The 19,214-nt window shown below is 41.8% G+C and overlaps 2 protein-coding genes across 2 annotated transcripts in view; both read left to right on the forward strand.

Moving 5' to 3' along the window:
* The window catches only part of LITAF (lipopolysaccharide induced TNF factor), a 329,531-nt gene that overhangs the window by 134,081 nt on the left and 176,236 nt on the right, over positions 1-19,214 (forward strand). The window lies entirely within an intron of this gene.
* Positions 1-19,214, forward strand: part of TXNDC11 (thioredoxin domain containing 11) — a 31,817-nt gene that overhangs the window by 10,092 nt on the left and 2,511 nt on the right. Inside the window, exons 4-11 of the mRNA XM_075285779.1 lie at positions 638-767; positions 3,923-4,016; positions 8,036-8,148; positions 9,310-9,510; positions 10,896-11,619; positions 13,564-13,709; positions 14,142-14,251; positions 17,680-17,760. Coding sequence (XP_075141880.1) covers positions 638-767; positions 3,923-4,016; positions 8,036-8,148; positions 9,310-9,510; positions 10,896-11,619; positions 13,564-13,709; positions 14,142-14,251; positions 17,680-17,760 — 1,599 coding nt within the window. The remainder of the gene's footprint in view (positions 1-637; positions 768-3,922; positions 4,017-8,035; positions 8,149-9,309; positions 9,511-10,895; positions 11,620-13,563; positions 13,710-14,141; positions 14,252-17,679; positions 17,761-19,214) is intronic.

Here is a 19,214-nt window from a genome sequence, read left to right on the forward strand (position 1 = left end):
CATCTGCCTATCATCCATGAAGGGGTGGAGGCTTCATATCCTGACTGTACACTGATAAGGTTTCTATACAATGCATGTTACATGTAGTTGCCTATGCAATTATATCAACCTTCAAATTATTGATTCCTCCCCACCACCACCACCACCATCACATGTACGGTAATGTAAATATTAGAGGACCTGTTGCTATTGCTATGCAATAATGCAAAAAAAAAACAAAAAAAAACCTGTTGTGAATCTTAATAAAACCTGTCTACCAGCCCTGCGTTCAATATGGGAATGACCAAAGTCCAAAAGAATCTCATGTACAGATGTAGCATACGTAACTGGGCGAATTGATAGGTTAAACTGTCACAGAAGACAACAAAAAACAACAAAAGGTGTCTATGAATATTTTTCATTAGTTTTTGTTGTCTTCTGTGATAAGATATCTCGCTGCAGCAGTTTCACCAATTTCAGAGGTTCCGGTTGGGTAGATAATTAAATAAAAAAGAAAAATTACCGTAGTGTCGCTTTAATAGTCGTTCATTCATAGATGTATGAGCTGCTCTTCTTAATAGCAATCCTTGCATTTTTTTAAATTCTTTTTTGTTTTGTTTTTCTTTCCATCTTAATGTGACCTATTTTTTGCTTGCAGTTTTGGACCCATTGAGTATAAAGGCCCCTTGACAGCAGGATACATTGAGAAGTTTATTAGAAGAGTCATGAGCCCTGTTTTATATATTCCTTCAGTGGAGAAACTAAAAGATTTCCTTTCCAGCTTGGAGGTAATGTCAGTTTTTAATACCAGTCTTTAGCTCATTTAGCCTTCTGAAAGGCTGTGTTCTATGGGAAAAATGCAGACCTGCACACATGTGAAAAATCTCCTTTTTCCGGACTTCCTTGTAAATCTAGCCTAAAGGGATTCTATCATTAGACTCCCTTTTTGAACTAAGACCACGTCAGAATATCCTTAAGAAAGGCTATTCTTCTTCTACCTTTATTAATTGGATTCACGTCGCCGTTCTTATGTTGTTTTGTTTTTTCCCTGTATGCAAATGAGTCTTCCAGTCTTCCGACTTCCTCTTCGCTGCGTTATCAGCCATGTCTTCAGCTGGCAGAGCCAATTGCATATGTCAGTTTGGCCATTTTCCTGTGGCCAAACGGAGGCTTGTGTAACAGGCCACAGGAAAATGGCTGAACGGACACGGGCAGTCAGCTCTTTTGGCTGATGACGCGGTCAGGAGAAGAAGACAAAGGCGTCGTTGGAGAGTCTTCGGACAGCACTGGGGATGCCCCCTGTGTGTTCTGAAGACTGATTTGCATATGGCAAAAAATCGAAATAACACCAGAACGATGCGCGAATCCGAATAATAAACATAAGAGAAGAATAGTCTTTTTTAAGGTTATTCCAATATGGTCTTAGTTGAAAAAGGGATTCTAATGATAGAATTCCTTTAAGGATGGGGGGGCAACATGGTGACTCACTGGTTAGCACTGCAGCGCTGGGGTCCTGGGTTTGAATCCCACCAGGAACATCATCTGCAAGGAGTTTGTATGTTTTCCCCCTTTTTGTGTGGATTTCCTCCCTTTCTAAAAAAAAAGACATACTGATAGGAAAACAAAAGTACATTCTGATCCCTATATGGGGCTCACAAGCTACATTTAAAAAAAAATAAATCCTTAAAGTAGCACTAAATGTATTTGGTTAAAAAAGTAAAAAATAAAAAAGTAGTCTCAGACCAGGCATGGAACACTGTATGAATAAGTCCTTAGGGCATAGAAATATCTAAAGATGAAAGGAAAGAGGTTTTCCAGGAAATAGGTGGTGTTTTTTTTTTGTTTTTTTTCTGAAACCTTGGAAAGGTGAAAACATTCTCACCTGTCCCTGACACTCAATCCGCTGCGTGCTAGCCACTATATTAACAGCTAGCACGCCCCCGTAGATATTAATGGATCTATTCGCGAGCATTGTTGTAATACCCGTGCGACTGATTCTACAGTAAATAGAACAAGGCCTTTTTGTGGGACAATTTCATGGATCCTTCAATAGACTCAAGTCTATGAGGGATTTGTGAAAACTGGTTACTTACAGGTGTACACTTGGTCGTGAATAAAATACTTTGGCGTGCACGGTTCATCTGAATATGGACTTACTATTGAATATGTTATATCTATTATATCACATTTGTTGTATACTTGGTAATGTCAGTGCTGTAGTAAGTTGCCATTCATTTTCTCTTTAAAATGTTTTTGCTCTTTAAATGTTGTAATATATATGTTTTTATCTTTTTTTTGTGATGATGTTTGAACTATATGTGAAAGTTATGCCAGATCAGCATAATTGCTGTAGGTATAGTCACTCACCAGCAGGTGGTGCTAGGTTTTTATTGAAATCGTAATATCTAAGGGGGCATTCACACTAGCGTCTGTGTCCGATGCTAATGTCTGTGCAAAATCTTCCTCGGACATTAGCATCGGACACTAGCTGTGTCCATTACATTTTGCATTATTTTAAATGGGACACCATGCAGTGTCCTTTACTGTCCGTGCCTGTCCTTAAGTGTCCGTTCACAAAGATGTCCGATCCTCACATGTAGGATTAAGCTGTACGCTTGAAACATCGGACATCTTTGTGAACGGACACTTAAGGACAGGCACGGACAGTAAAGGACACTGCATGGTGTCCCATTTAAAATAATGCAAAATGTAATGGACACACAATAAGATTTTGCACGGACGCTAGCTGTCAGACACCGACGCTAGTGTGAACGCCCCCTAACACTACAACAAATGTCATGTTTACTGCATGTGCTAAACCAGGGGGGTCACAAGAGGATTTATGCTGTATATTTACTAATACACCCCTCTCTGCTGAGTTGTTGGGCGATATTATGGTACCTTAACATAAAGGGCATGGCATTGTGTTTCGCTCCCCCCCAACAGTATCTTAAGTGCCATTTAAAAGGTTCATGTTCTTCTTTCAGTTGGGATGTCTGATATATACTATGGTTTATATAGTGTGTTTGTGTGTGTATGGAGATTATATATATATATATATATATATATATATATATATATATATATATATATATATACATACACACTATGTTTTACACATAGAGGACACTATCCTATTGCCATCTTTAATGCTGTGACATACACCAGTATTGGCTTAGACATGGTTCAGTGGGCTCAGCATAGATGGGCAGATCAGTCAGTTGTGTATTCAGACTTTATCCCCTTGTACATATCACATAATGTAGGAGGTGAAAGTGATTTTCCCATGAAGCTCTTGTACGGTATCTGTGTCTGATCTACATTGGTCTAACCACTGAGACCACACTCTGCTGTTTGTGAGATTAGACAGATAGAGCCCCAATCTTTACACATAAATGCTATAACTTGCTCTATATAGGATTTCTCTATCTGCCATGAGCTTGGATGTGTTTCTCTCTTGTTATATACTACTGTACCATCTATGAAACTGTATCACTGAAATTTCCCCATTGTGGGACTATTAAAGGAATATCTTATCTTATCTTGTTTGCAAACCTTTGTAACCTATATACAGAGTGGATTGGCTTTGTATGGGCAGCTCGGTGGTGGTTAGTGGTGTGCAAGGACTTTGTATGTGTTTCCAATGTTGTGTGGATTTCCTCCGCGTGTTCTGCTTTCCTGTTACACGGCACAGTGACTAAAAATGTCTGTAAAGCGCTGCAGTATATGTTGGCGCTATACAAGTAAGAGATAGAAACAAACCTGTGTCTCATAAACAGTAGAAACATAAATTATACAGTGTATATATTTATCAGCATTCTCCATTGTCTGCACAAGACAACAGTTAGGGATTTGAGAACCATAGTGATATTCTATATATATTTTGCTTTAACACTGAATAAGTCACATTGATGTACATTCCTTTTATTCTCTTCTTTTGAAGCCTGGTGTCCTAGGTTTTTTCGAATTCAATGCATCACCTCAACCTCCTGGCTATCTGACATTTTTCAGGTCTGCTCTTCACTCATTACAGAAAGGTATGTGTCTGCATCTACTGGTAGTAGAGCTGTCAGTCTGTAAGCCGTGCGTTTCTTTAATAACAGGTGAACACACACTTATAGTTTATATAGGGTACTCCTATTGAGCTGGTCTACACACTTCACATCTCATGATACATCTATGGGTACATTGACTGAAATGGTAGAGCGGATTTCCTAATCTTGTGTAATGCTTGATATAAATCACATCGGGCAATGTGAAGACTCACCAAATTCTTCAGATGCATTTTTACATTGTTGATATTTATATATCTAACTTTACACCAACTATTAGTTGACGGACTTTGCGTGAAGACTTTTTTTTTTTTTTTATAATTCCTGTCCTTGTTAGAAAGTTTCTGATCTCTAGGACTGAGTACTGGATTATTAATCTCTACCACGCTAACAGTTTGCTTCATTGTCTAAGTTATGAGCCGGACATATCTGCAGTATTATCAAGTTTTAATTCTCTGTTTCTCAGATGCTAGAAATGAATAATATAATAAACAAAATTCACACCACTGGCACCCCTACAATGTGATAGAAAGCCCGCACATCACCAACCGAGTTTGATGTATTTGAGTAATAGGACCTATTCACACAGCGAAATGTGGTATTCATTTTCAGGAAGATTATTTTCAATGGATGGCAGAGATCAGAGTAAGGGCTCGTTCACATCTGCCTCCCGGCCTTCGTTATACAGGTTTCCGTTTCCTGCACGAAACTGGGCAGGAGACGGAAACCTGCAGGAATTTTTCATACCCATTCAAATGAATGGGTTTGAAAAGTATCCGGCCGTGAGCGCCGGTGAGCGTTTTATGCTCTCCGCGGCTAAACCGGGTTTTTTTTTTTTGATTTTTTTTAACCGGACACAGAGTCGGACATGCAGCTCTCTGTGTCCGGTTTAAAAAAAAAAAAAAAAAAAGTTTCGCCGCACAGAGCATAAAACGCTCACCGGCGCACACAGGCAGACACTGTCTGACAGGTTTCCGTCTTCTGCAGGCAGAAGACATAAACCTCAGAGCGGAGTCCAGGCGCTGGTGTGAACCCAGTGTAAGATGCTGAAAAAATAAGCGTCCCGCTTGATCTTCTCGCAGATTTCACAGCTGATTCAGCTGTGGTGCAAGACTCCACATTGATGAGGCCCATTCACCTGCCAAAATATGAACAAGCCCTTAGAGATGGCATCTTATAAGTGTACTGTCAGACTTGGGCAAAGAGAAGTGTTTATCAGTGATTTAACCCCCTGGTGTTCAAGTCACAAACAACATGATGGCTCAGTGATTAGCAATGATGCCTTGCAGCGCTGGAGTCCTGGGTCTGAATCCAACCTACATGGAGTTTGTATGTTATCCCTGTGTTTTGCATGGGTTTTCTTCCACACTCCAAACATAGTGAATGTAGATTGTGTTTGCACAGTGCAACATTTGCTTTTTTTTTTTTTTTTTTTTTCTTTTTAGCTTGGTGAGAAATTGTTAGAAAAACTCAATCAATAAGCAGTGTTTCCCAGAATGGTGCCACTGAAAAACGCAACTTCACAGACAAAAGCATTAATTACAGCAACAGGGAATTAAATAGTGATAGCTTTTAAAGAGGACCTTTCATCAGAGTGGGCACAGGCAGTTCCATATACTGCTGGAAAGCCAATAGTGCTCTGAATTCAGCTCACTGTCAGCTTTCCAGCAGTATATGGAACTACCTGTGCCCAATCTGATGAAAGGTCCTCTTTAAGTTGAGAACTGTTGTTTCTGTAAGTACTAAACTAGGTTGTGTCCGTAAAGGTTAATTCCTGTCTCCCAAATTGTTTGGGAATAGCTGCTTCCATGTTCTTGCCCCTGACGCACCATTTTGGGCTGTGACGCTACAGATACAACATAACTCAGATGTGCCACACTGTTTCTGTAGCCCACATTCTCCGTTACAGAAGCATTGCTTGACTTCTCTTGTAAGTTCTGGCTGCCGAGGTTTGGACTCTGAGCAGACCTTCATATCTCAGCAGCGGTTTGCAGAGATGGGAATATATCAAATTTACAATCAGCAGTTTATTTTCTACCTCCAGCCACTGATGGCTTTCTTTTCTATACCGTGCATAGAGTGAAAGATGTCCATCGGCTGGCATAGGCCTCACTGCACACTATATAGTGTTCTGGTCACACTGCAGTAAGTAGTGATTTTTCTCAAAACTACGACATCTTCGTATGTAAGTGACCCACTGCTTGAGTCAGGGTCTCTACCCTCTGCTGTCTTCAGATGGGCAGCACAAACTTGGCAATGATTCCATAATAGAGCTGCATTGGTAAGACCTATAAGATAACTGTAAAAGACTGATGGTGCTTGGTTGCAGTAATTCTTACTACAGGTTCCACAACCATTTATTACGTACACTGGGGATGACGTGGATTGTATTATGTAACTAGCCCCTATGGTTGTGATGTTCAGATGTTCTATGTATTGTATTTTATCTTGTATGAGTTGTGATGAATCAGGAGGTGGTTAGCATATATTACTCGTGTCTTGGTGCCATCTAATCTTTTACTATATTATCACATTGAGGAAATGATCATTATAAATGATCATTTGGAATAATAAATAAGACAATGTTATTAGTAGCGGTCAGGAGGTGGCTGGTAAGTGGCGGTGCTTTTATTTCCTAGGCACACACTATTTTCAGTGGAGTTATGGGTTGCTGGCAGCACATGAAAAAGAAAACTTAAAGTGTAACTAAATTTCCCAAACTTTTACATAAGTCAATACTGCAGATGTTATATACAAATATATAATAGAGGTTTTGTAATGATATTTTATGAAATGCTTCTTTCTTCTGTCTTTTACCTTCAGTGCTAATCACTATATCTGCATGCACTCATGTAATCTGTACTGTGTACTAGTTGGTATATAAAGTGAAGCTCCTCCCATTGATGTCTATGGAGAGTGGTGGAAAAAGAGAGCAGCCAAAGCACAGAGATGACAGACATGGCTGTAGTTTGAAAGTGAGGGTGTAATCTCCTTACAGAGCTAGGTTATAAGGTGACATCTTATTGCATACTGTAGGGAGATGAGGCCCTGACTTTTTAACCTACAGTCAGGTCTGGTTGTTTGTGCTCTGTCAGACATCCCCTCTCCATAGACTTCAGTGGATCAAAATTCTTATGATTGTATTCAGAAACTGTTCTCAGTTGACAGATAATTCTCTAGACAATCTCCCTCCCTCCCTCATACTCATGCATGTCTTGCATGGCCTGGCCCAAAGCACCATTTCCCCAACATATATTGCAGGAGGAGAGATTGGACACCACCATATGCTTTACAGCAGCGATTGAAACTCAGCATATGTTGTTAAAAATCTGCATTTGTGAACCTAGCCTAATTTTAGGAGCAGTGCAGTACATGGATAATCCTGCAGAGGGCAGCAAGAAACAATAACTTGCAATGTGAACACTACAGAATCGTTCTATCGTATGAGATAATATGGCTACCCGGTGCTGGCATTTATCTCATCTCTGAGGGCTTTGTATAGCCTTTCTGAACTTTCTGCTCCCATCCTTTGTGGTCGACCTCTAATAGCCATTCAGAGGTCTCATGTCCATGCTAGTGTGGAGTGCGATCAGCAGCAATGCCCAAGCTTTTATATACACATGAATTGCAAATTTGCTTGGAAAAAAATCCCACTAACATCTGTTTGGCTGCTTTATCATACAGCTGTCACAGATATGTTGCATAAAACATGTAGCAGGTCTGGTTTTGCAGCGTGATTGACGTGCATTACATTAGCAGAGGTCACCTCTGGGTAATGCTTAGGGATATGGTTTGCAGAAATTGACTAGAATTGTTCTGACCAGGAGAATTGCTTATGGTATGTCCCTTTCATCATACAGTATTGTTTGGGAATGGAGGTCTTGTATGGATGGGAGATCTAAACAGACTGGGAGCGGTGTTCTGTGACACGGTGTTCTTTTGTTTTGGTGGAAGGAAATGATGTATATGTGTCTCATTGTTTTCTGCTGTCGCTTTTTCTACAGATTATATAGATACTATACGATATGGAGTTATCACATGTCAAACGCTTGCAAAGGAAATCTCTCTCAGCAGTCCAGGAAGTATTTATTTGCACAGAAACCTCAATTCCTCTTTAGTAAGTATTTCATGGGTTAAAAAATAGAAGCTGTATGTCTCATAAATAGCCCCTTTCCTTCCGGAACTATTCTACCAGTCTGAAGTAAATTTCCTTCAGCATCTTGTTTCCTTACCTGCTCTGGCATGTATAGTATAGGGCAAAAAGTGTTCTTATTCACACAACAGGGGCATGTACTTGGGCATGAAAAAGTAAGTTCATCCATGAATAATCTGACTTGGATCTATTGAGAGATCTGTGAAAGTGGGCCAAGAAATGACCGGGCCTTTACTGTTATGTATCTTTCTCACTCCTCCCTTCTCCATATACTTCACATATATAAACTGATCTGCCTGTGATCTCTAATCTGTCTTAACTGAAGACAGATCTGGAACTGAGCAGCTTAGCAAAGAGGGGGGAAGGAAAAATCCTGATAAGAGGAGAAACTAGCATTTTTGTGTGATAAGATATATGAAGTCTGTTATATTTGTTGGCTATATTTTCCTTTGGATAGGTCATCAGTATTAGATCAGTGAGGATCCGACACCTAGCACCCCTAACCTATTAATGTGAAAGGGACTGATCTGCAAATAGGCCATGGACCAGATGAATGTGACCTTACAGAGTTACTTCAAACAGCTGATTGGTGGGGGAGCGTGGTATCGGACCCCTGCTAATCTGATAGTAATGACCTCGAAGACACTTTTTAAAGGTTGTGTCCAATTTTGCAGACATTTTTAGTGCTTCTTTGCAGCTGAAACAAGTGTTGCTTATTTTATAAATAGTCCTAAATCAAAATCGGGATTAATCAAGGATTGTACCTAGATTGGGATTAATGGTGATTATTTAAACCACACCCACTTTACAGTCAGAGCACATATTTTGGGGGAAACTCGCATGACCTGCTGAGGCCCATCCCTCATCTATACAATAAGGTTATTTTCTAGTGCAGTGAATGCACGGTCTTTCCACATAACCCCTTTAAGGCTACTGTATGTGTCAGGTGTTTCTCTACATAAACTCCAGTTGCAGACTGAGTGTAGCTTTGAAGTACTGGGCTGTTATACACCACCATCAGTTTCTAAGATTTATTTTGTCACTTTCTTTTTGCTTAGGCTAAAAGATAAGTTAATAAACTGCAGATGTTACTTGTGTATATAACTGCTTTTCATTTACTACTAGGTTTACCCAATTCATGAAATAAACTTCACAGCTGCAAATATTTGCAAGTGGGCATTAGATAATCGGGAGACCCTGCTGCACTGGATACGTCCTCATGGTGGTAAAAGTCTTCTACTGAATAATGAGCTGAAGAAAGGACCGGCACTCTTCATGTTTATACCCTTCAACCCACTGGCCGAAGAGCAGCCTCTTCTGGATGAGGTTAGTGGATGTTGTCAGACTGTATATGGCAGTGTACTAAGCAGCTGGACAAAGTCCATAATAACTCCTCGTGGTTTCATAGTACTGCAGGCACATTACATTTATACCCTCTTCATACAAATTCAATACAAAAACATATGTCACCTATGTCTTTAGTAAGAGTGTCTTTATACTCCTAGTTATTTGGGCTGAATAGGAGGTCTCAAAAGACATTTGTCTGACTTATAAACAACTTTCTTTTGTTTCCAGTGGTGTGCCAGGCATTTTGTTAGAGTTGCAGAATCCTTTGTTGGCTTTAGAGCATCACGCACTGTGTAATGTGGTTACACAACTTGTTTATCTGCTCATGTGAGTGTCTGAACACATGGCCTGCACAGCCTTTATGGCTCATCACCCTTCATCCCATACTCTTTTACCTAATATGCACATAAGCAATTTCTTAATTTGGCTAGCACTTGTGTGGTGTACGAGACGATTGCTACTAGTTTATGTGATATACCACGTAAGGCTCTGTTCACACAAGGGTCATGGCTTCTATTATTACCCAGCCTTGAGGGTTATAACAAAGCCAACTTGAAATGTGTCCACCAGGCTACCATCTGTTTTATATGACGTGCAGCAGACATCAAGAAGTGGTGAGAACTTTACAGAACCCTAATATACACGGCGTTAACTGATTTCCAATCCAATTTGCCGAAAAGCAAGTTTCTAAAGTCTGGGTGGAAACTTGGGCACCTATACAAAATCATTGTAAAGCTATAATCTATCTTGGCAGTCCCTAAATTCTTGCCCTCCGCTGTCTGGCAGTGTGTGATTTTGCTGCAGACATGGGTCATCCTGACGGTCCATCAGGCCCCCTCAAGCGGCAGGACACAGATACCACTTTAATGGTGTTACAGCTACTCCCTCGTCTCTACTATGCAATATGTTATGTTTCATATGGTGCACCCTGGCTGTACTTGATGCTCTTGGTCACTATGATTTTCTATAATTTTTCTTCATTGCTGCAAAAAATAAGTACCCCTACCTCCTCGAAGCTCCGCCATACCCCACTGTATATAGTATGAGTCAGCAGCAGTGCAGGGATCATTTGAACATAGATCATTATACATACAAGGAGTCCCAGTCTCCAGACTGTATTTGCCTGGTCTAAGTGTGCACTGCCTAAATAGTAGAAAGGATTACCCAATCTCCCCCAATTGTCAGACTGTAGTAGAGGAAGGAAAAGCTTTATGAAGATGATATGGGAACTTTGTGAACAAATACGGGTTTCTGATTAAATTCTAGTAGGAATATGAGGGATTTTCCTTCCTACAGCCACAACTATTTAACAGTATTGCAAAAAAGTTCCTGTTTTAATATGATGTAATGTGTGTGTATTGTAGATCATGGAACTGGCCCTGAAATATAACAGCTGCACTCAAAGTCCCTACACTAAAGATCTGGAGCAGGAAGATCTGGACTCGGCATCCTTACTTACTTTAAAGCCATTCCCTTGTTGTAACACAGTCGTCCTTCCTCAGTGGCATCTCCTGTCTAGGGTCCATAATGTGTGTGAACTGTGTGTGAACCAGAGCAGAGGAGTATCTCCACGTGCCGTCACCGCGCCAAACTGCAACTTTGTGGACATCGCCGCAGCCTTAGACTCGTTCTACCTCAAAGAACAATTCTTCCTGAACTTCATGTCATCTGTGAGAGCCTGCAGTGACTTTCTCAGCTCTTACAGTCCCTATTTCTTCTATACTGCATGTTGTCAGACAGTAAGCAGAGGATTGATGGCTTCCACCTCCAGCCAAGACAATGCCTCCTTTGTGCTTTCTTCCCAAGGGAAGGTCCCCAATAAGAAGTTGTCACATATAGTGCCTCATATTGAGGAGAAGGAACATGTCACTTCCAGCTATCATCTGAACAATGACACTATCACTGGGCTCAGGTGCAGGACCAACAAGACCTTAAATATGTATCTTCTGGATTCCAATTTATCGTGGATGTATGCGGAGAGACTGGGAGCGTCCAGTCAGGAGAAGATGTTTGCTGCTATCATTGATTTGAAGGAAGAGATCCATTATATCATAGACCAGAGCCAGCCACTCATCAGACCTACATTAGGTACGCTCATGATCTCAGGTGGTGACTCTGCACTTGAAGCATGTGTGTAATATACAGCTAACTGATATCATCCTATTTTATTTAGTTAATGTGAAGAATGACATTGCAATGAAAATTTTTTAGAGCGAATGTTCTGTTCTTTGGGGTTGTCACACCCTTCCTGAATCATTTGTGTGCCTGACATGATGAAGTCACCAATCTATCTGTCTGGTGATTTATCCACAGACTACACATTGCTGCGCTGCCCTGGTGCAAACAAAAAAAGGGGGGCAGGGGGCATAGTGCAGGTACAGTGCAGAATTGTAATGGAAAGTATATGATGATAAGATGTTCGTTTTAGACATTTCAGGTATGTCAGCCATTCTTCTTCTTCTTTATGGCCTATTCACACAGCCAACCCGAGATTTGGACCTATTTTTCATGAAACTCCAAATGACACAATAGGCTCTGAATCAGAATTTTTAACCAATGTAGATTTAAAGGGATGTTCTTATATTAAGACTTTCCAATTGGATGGGGGTCTCGGAGGTTAGACCCTGTCAATCAGGAGAATGGGGACGTTTTGTCTCCCGCCTCTCTTTTCAAGTCAATGGTAGAATTGGAGATGGCTGAACGCTGTGCTTTGGCCATCTTCAGCACTCCCATTGAAATAAATGGCGTGGTGTCACAACCAGCGCTTGTTTCAGACTGAAGGACAAATCCAATCATGGCGTTAAATGGGCAGGCTATTCAGACCATCCGCTGACTGTCGTGGGACTGCGTTTGGAAGCAAGTTGTAAGTAATAAAATGGGGGGGGAGTAAATTTAACACTGGGATATTTATGGCAATATTATTCATGCTGCATTAGTTCAGTTTTAGGGTCAGTTTAGATGGCATAAAATGAAAAGGAAATTCAGGCTTTTTCATGCGGCTAGCTGCGACAGGATGCCGATGCAATGCATTAGCATTCTGCCGCAGCATCCCACTCCAGATTAGGCCCGGATGAATGGGCTAATCAGGAGGGAGTCTCGTGCCACGGAATCCGCGGCAGGATCGAGCAGAACGCTTCTTTTTTACCACGTCCTGTTGTGATCTCTGCCTCCTATTGAAAACAATGGGACGCAGATTCGGGAAGAATCTGCTCCAGATTCGGGGGCAGAATCCACCCCCAAATCAGATTTCTCAGTGTGAACTGACCCTTAGTGAGCCTAAAAATAGTGACACAATAAATTGGATACCTGTAGTGCCATTGCTAAAGGCAGCAAGCATCTCAGGCTTCCCTCGCTGGCAGGAAGCTATGACTGACATTCTGACTTCTGCAGCGGATATGCTAGTAAATGAGCATGAAGATCAGCGTCACTGTCACTTCTGCAGAATCTGCCAGAACATATTCAATATTTTTGGCAAATATGTGCATGGATAAAATGCACCATGTACTTGCACTCGGACTCAAAGAATTTTGATGCAGAATCTTCGCCTGAATTCTCAGAAAATTCTGCACGTGTGAGCAAGCAGTTGTACTTTGACAATGTAAAAATGTTGGCAGTGGAGCAAAGAGATTAAAGCAAGTGACTGATATGAAGGACACATGTCATATATAACAGTGTAAGAATAGTGACCATAAAGATAATAACTCTGTCATCACATTCAGTCATTGCATTGCAGTGACCCACCTTCAGGGTGTTCCCTTTATGTATTTGAGACGTGCTTATTTTAGATATATTGTGACAGTGCACTGTAAGTTTGGTTTGTCACCTATTTACAAATGGCAAATGACATCAGTAACCTGCCAATTCTGTAGAGGTTTGTGGCTTGTGGTTATCTGCAATGCACCAAACAAGCTGGTAAGTAAGGGGTTAAGAAATATCATCCTCGTGTTGTAAAAAAATAACTGGTGCTCATGGGGAAAAGGTAAAATGATTGCTTTGTGACGTGACAATATCCAATATTCTTTCCTTTTTCAGAGGTTTTTATCCAGAACTTCAGTAAAGTTTACAGTCCGCTGCGGAGGCATCTCGCCAGTGAGCCTGCACTGAGCACATTGGGACATCATCTCATTACAGAAGTCACCACCACTACTTTCCATCGTGTTGTTCTGGACAGCAGAAAGGTTTGTGTGTTGGCCTGTATAATAAGCCTTATGTCCGTACAGCAGTGCCCCCGTTCCCCCAGCTTTATGTGCAGTGAACATAACACAGGGCTTATCTTCTGCATTCTTTACATAATAACCTGACTTGGCTCCAGCGCCCTGCATACTCCGCTTGGGGGTGTTTGTGTGCGGCCCTTGTCAATGAGCCATTCACACATCCTTCTTCCAGCGATGAGGTCATGAAAGGGAATATTGTCAGCCGACGGTTGGCGAGTCTGCAGTTATAACACCGGTCTATGCTGGTCCATGTGTGTCATGTAGAAAACAGACCAACCAGAGACCGGCTACATTCAAAAAGACAAATTCTGTGTAGACTTTATAGACTGTGTGGGTCATATCTGTATTCATCTAGACTCATGACACCATGTATAACCACAATTGTCTCTTTGACAGGATGTGTTGTTGCTGTTCTATACAACCTGGTGTGGTTTTTGTGCCACTCTGAATCATATTTTTATCCGACTCACGCAGCTATTGGCTACAGACAGTCTCATTGTAGCTAGGTAAGATAGTATGATCACATAACTATAGTCTGGCAATGATATTTGGGTATTTGCAGGAAGTTGGACCATTAACAGAGTTTTCCCCATCTCTGGGAACTGCATCTGTCTCGATAATGGCGGTGCAGGTCTCTACCCTGCACCTCACAGCCGCTGTGAATGGAGAAGTGGCTTGCTTGCTTAATTCTTCATGGTTGCATGCTCAGCTATATTTGGCTCCTAGAAGTCACAGAGCTGTGCATGCATTTCCACTTTCCATTTACAGTGACCACAGGATAGGGGTCCTCGACCTTCGTACTCAAGATAGGTGTAGGTTCCAGAGGTGGGACCTCCAGCTATAAGACATTCATTGCATCTCCTGAGGATATGGTATACTGTAAATGTCTGAAGTGGGAATAGCTTTCTTTTCTTAAAGAGGACCTATCATGGTCCGGGGCACAGACAGTTCTATATACTGCTGGAAAGCTGACCGTGCACTGAATTCAGCACACTGTCAGCTTTCCCAGTCTGTGCCCCGGTTAAAGAGCTAGCGGTGCCGGTACCGTAGCGCTTTACCATCAGAAGGGCGTTTTTGACAGTCTGTCAGGTACGTTCTTCTCCACAGCAGCGCCTATCGCACAGTACAGTGTGAGCGGTCACACAGTACAGCTCTATTGGCGCTGCTGTGGAGAACAACGTACCTGACAGACTGTCAAAAACGCCCTTCTGATGGTAAAGCGCTACGGTACTGGGACCTAAAGCTCTTTACCTGGGGTACAGATTGGGAAAGCCGACAGTGCGCTGAATTCAGCAGTATATAGAACTGCTTGTGCCCCAAACCATGAAAGTTCCTCTTTAAACTATTCTGAAAATGTGAAGGATGCGCTGTGGTTGGTTGCTGTGGGTAACTAGGCCAATTGTTTGTCTTGATAAATGAGGTCGCTACTTTTTCTCGTCATGTATAGCTTTAACATGAATTAGGTTATTGTCCTTGATGCCACAGATGTTGGGAATGATTTAGTTGTTCTATGTTGTATTTCCCCACTTTAAAAGAATGTAAGTAAAATCCAAGTTTTAGAAGGTAGTATCATTATAGTTACAGGATGTGTGAAATCCTTATCACAAGAAACTGGGTTCTCAGTCCCACCTTATTGGCAGACGGGGTCTCCTGTAAGACTACTGCTAGCTACCATAGCCTTCGTAAAGTTTGCTACTTGCTTGGCCCTTCCAGAAACTCCTAAAGACCTTATTTGAGGGGACCTTTAAAACCTGTGGCCAGTTCTCAATACTACCATATGAAGACTGCAAGTCAGTAAATAGGAACCATTAGACCTCTCTTTTCCAGTAGGTGAGGCAAAGTGAATCTTGCACTTATGAGCCGTTTCTGGCATACTGTGTAGAAATGTAATTAATTCTTAAAGAGGACCTTTCACCACCTCCAGCAATTCCAGTTCTTAGCATCTGTCAGTGGCCACCACTCCACTGTTTCCAGCACAGTTGGAATTTTCTCTCTAGCCTCCCCTGTTCCTACGTAACAAGCACAGATAGTTTTGGTGCCTGATGTGCTATTTAAGCTCTGTAATGTCAGGTAGTCGGGGGGCGTGATTCAGACCCCCAATCAGTGGTGGACAATGTCAGAGCTCAGTATCGCACCCTTGCCTGCTCCTGCCTGACACCGCTCTGCTGACAATAAAGCGTGTAAATAGCTATCAGGCACCAAAACTAACAGCATTGATCATTCAGGAACGTTGAGGGCTAGAGAAAAAATTCCAAGTGTGCCATAATCAGTGGAGCAGCACCTACTAATTCATGTAAAGATCTGGATGTGTTGGAGGTGGTGTATGGTCCTCTTTAATATGGGCATACATCTTCATTGCAAATAGACTGGGTAATGAATTAGAGAGTAATTTATTGGTCTCAGTATATACAGAAGATTGGACTATGTTGATCAAAAATACCTGACACATATTTGGACTTCTTGCTCGTAGCAAACACTCTGAGCTCAGTTATCATTAAACTGCTTGGGAAAACTAGAAGCTGCACTGTGATTGGTCGCTATGGCCTAGAATGTTTCTGTCCATCAGTAGTGGGAATACTTCAATCACACAGTATAATATATTAGGCAATTACGGATACAGGGATATTATAGAACGGTATGGCTATACTATACAGCAGGGCACCCATATCTTACTAGGACTACCGGCTCTTTAACACCATTGCACAGTGTACTGAGACAGGGAAATTAATATGTATAAAATTATTTAACACAACGCAGTCTAATGTACAGGCAGCATGTTATATCAACCTGCTTAATCCTTCTGACCCTATAATGGGGGAATTTGATAAAGACTGGCGTTTCCAACACCAGTCTTAATCGGTTCCTTGGCTGGAATGAGATGCTTTGGCCTATTAAAAATGTGGTGCATTTTGGGAGGTCCAGTGCACCAGAATTGAAATCTACACTAGTCAGGAAATGGTGTATATTTAATTTTATTGGTTTAAAGTGCTGCTGGGACTCGAAACCTAAACTCCTTTATCCCCCCCCTCTTTCTGGGTCTCAGCAATGGCAGTTCTAGTGTTCGGTATACAGGTTTCCTCTCCCACACTGACCTCACTAGTGACAATCTCATTTGTTCTAGGTGACTGCTGCAGTCCATTACAGGCCACAGTAGTGACCTCTTCACAAACAGCATGTGACTGCTGTGCCATTGGTGAACAGGTCACTGCCATGACCTGTGATTGGCTGTAGTGGCCATCCTGCAAAAAAGGTCCAGGGAGCTATAAACTGGAAACCAGAGCTGGCACCACTGGAAATGATGGCCCGGGGAGAGATGTGGCCCTTTCAGCAGCGCTATTAAACATTGCAAAAACAATCAGAGAACACCCCTTTAAGATATAATTTGCACCAGGAAAAAGGAGTTGAAAGAAAAAAGTTAGATCAAATCTGTCAGGCTGAGGCGTCTCCACCTCACCTCAAAAAAAAAGTGTGCGAGACAGGTGGGAAAAGGACCAGGTGGTGCATTTTTTGGCACAAAACCAACATGATCACATACGGTGGGGAAACTTTTTGTTTTGTTTTGTTTTCTTAAATGCAGCATGCTATGAAGATTTTCACCTGAAGTATAACCATGCCATACACGTGTACGATCATGCTGACTGTTTGGTAGTTGTGTCTTCTGCCTACAGAGAGGGACATTTTCTGCTTTTTGCAAATGACGACAGGAAGTGCAGCCATACTAGTTAGCATTTGTGGAAAAACCATTTCCCAAGCTTTGGCTGCTGCTCTAACTTCCTATTATATTCCCGGAGAAAACCACTACGTAATATAATTATCTGATATTTCCCATAGCTGTGACTGTGGTGGTAGGAGGAATAGTTAGTAAGGTCATGTATGTTTTGTGCAGTGAATTATAAAGGTGATGAAATGATCTTCTACTTGATTTTCTTTCCAGAATAAATATTGCACAGAATGATCTCCCCTGGGAGTTTATGGTGGATCGTGTTCCCACTATTTTATTCTTCCCACAGAATAGGTAAGTGGAATGAATTTTACTTGGGTAATTTTTGAGTTTCCTTTGTATTGATGTCTTCCTTGTGGAGGAGTCATACTGACCTGGTTAGGGCTTGTTCACACGGGGCCAGTGGGTGCAGAATTTGGACGCGGAATCCGCCTCCATACAATAGTGGTCTATATAGACCGCTAGCATTCGTTTTTCCGCTACCGTTTTTTGCCAAAAACCACTCCAAAAACCCGCATCATGTCCAAAATCTGCTTCCTAATTCCTGAAGCGTTTTTTTCAGGACCAAATTCCGCCACCCCCTATTCACATGTGAACTAAGCCTTATTATTCCCAGATTATGCCCTTATGTTTCTTTGAAAGCCAGGTATTATTCTACTGTATATAGGGAGCTACCTTTCAGTAGGTGGCGCTAGGAGCCTTCTGAAGACCTATCCATAGAATAGGGGTCCAGCTGATTTGACAGATGACCAATGACAAGGTATATGCTAGAAGCGCCTCTGCTCCCATTCAAGTGACTGGCACCGCCACTACAGTGTACATCTCCATAGACCCGTATACAGTTCTGGCTCTGTACACTGTAGTGGTGGCACTGGTACACTGCAGTTCTTCTCCCATTTACTTGAAAATCAGCTCCCGGCAGTATACTTTGTATACAGTTTGTATTGACCAAATCAGCAGATTGGTGTGAGGTTCGGGTGTCAGACCTGTGGATAGATCAGCAGTATCCATTATGTCGGGGTAGCATACAACTCCTTTTAAAGGAATCGCCATAAATTTTTATTTTACACACCTATTTACTGTTTAGTTGGCAGGTGAGTACAGAGACACATTTTAGCCACAATTTATCTATCACAGAGATTTATTTAATTGTATGAAAATTCACTAGCTGACAACCGGATGACTGAGTCTGTAAATAAGCTGGGATATTCCCTTAGGGTGTTTCCAGGATTACAAAAACACAAAAATGCCTTCTTCCAGAAAACGGCACTTGTCGTCCCCCCGAATTCCCCCCCAGGACAGGAATACATGTATAATTGCTGGCGGTCTGACTACTGGGACCCCTAGTGAGTACGAGTACTGATGTGCCAGCTCTGCAGTGTGACGCTTTAAGAACGCTCTTCCCGTAGCCATCTGAGCTGGAAGTCCCACATTGCCTCAGTTCTGCCCGTATGAGAAGAAAGTTCAGGAAGTTGGAAACAACTTGTGTAGTTTTGTTCAGAGCTATTTATATCCTTTGCAGATTTGTACACCCCTCTTCCCCCACACACAGACACACCCTAAAATTAAAAGGAAATTAATTTCTTCAGTGTCAGAACCACAGTGTCATATTGTAAAATTGGAGGTCTAAGGGGTTGTCCATAGGACAGGAGATACGTGTCGGATTGCTGGGCCCCCCAGTAAACAGGACGGAGGACCAAAAAGTCCCCCTAAAGCTTCCTTGTGAATGAAGCGCCAGTGCACCTGTG

Source organism: Leptodactylus fuscus, chromosome 8 (genome assembly GCF_031893055.1).
Source record: "Leptodactylus fuscus isolate aLepFus1 chromosome 8, aLepFus1.hap2, whole genome shotgun sequence".
In the NCBI taxonomy this organism is placed as follows: Eukaryota; Metazoa; Chordata; class Amphibia; order Anura; family Leptodactylidae; genus Leptodactylus; species Leptodactylus fuscus.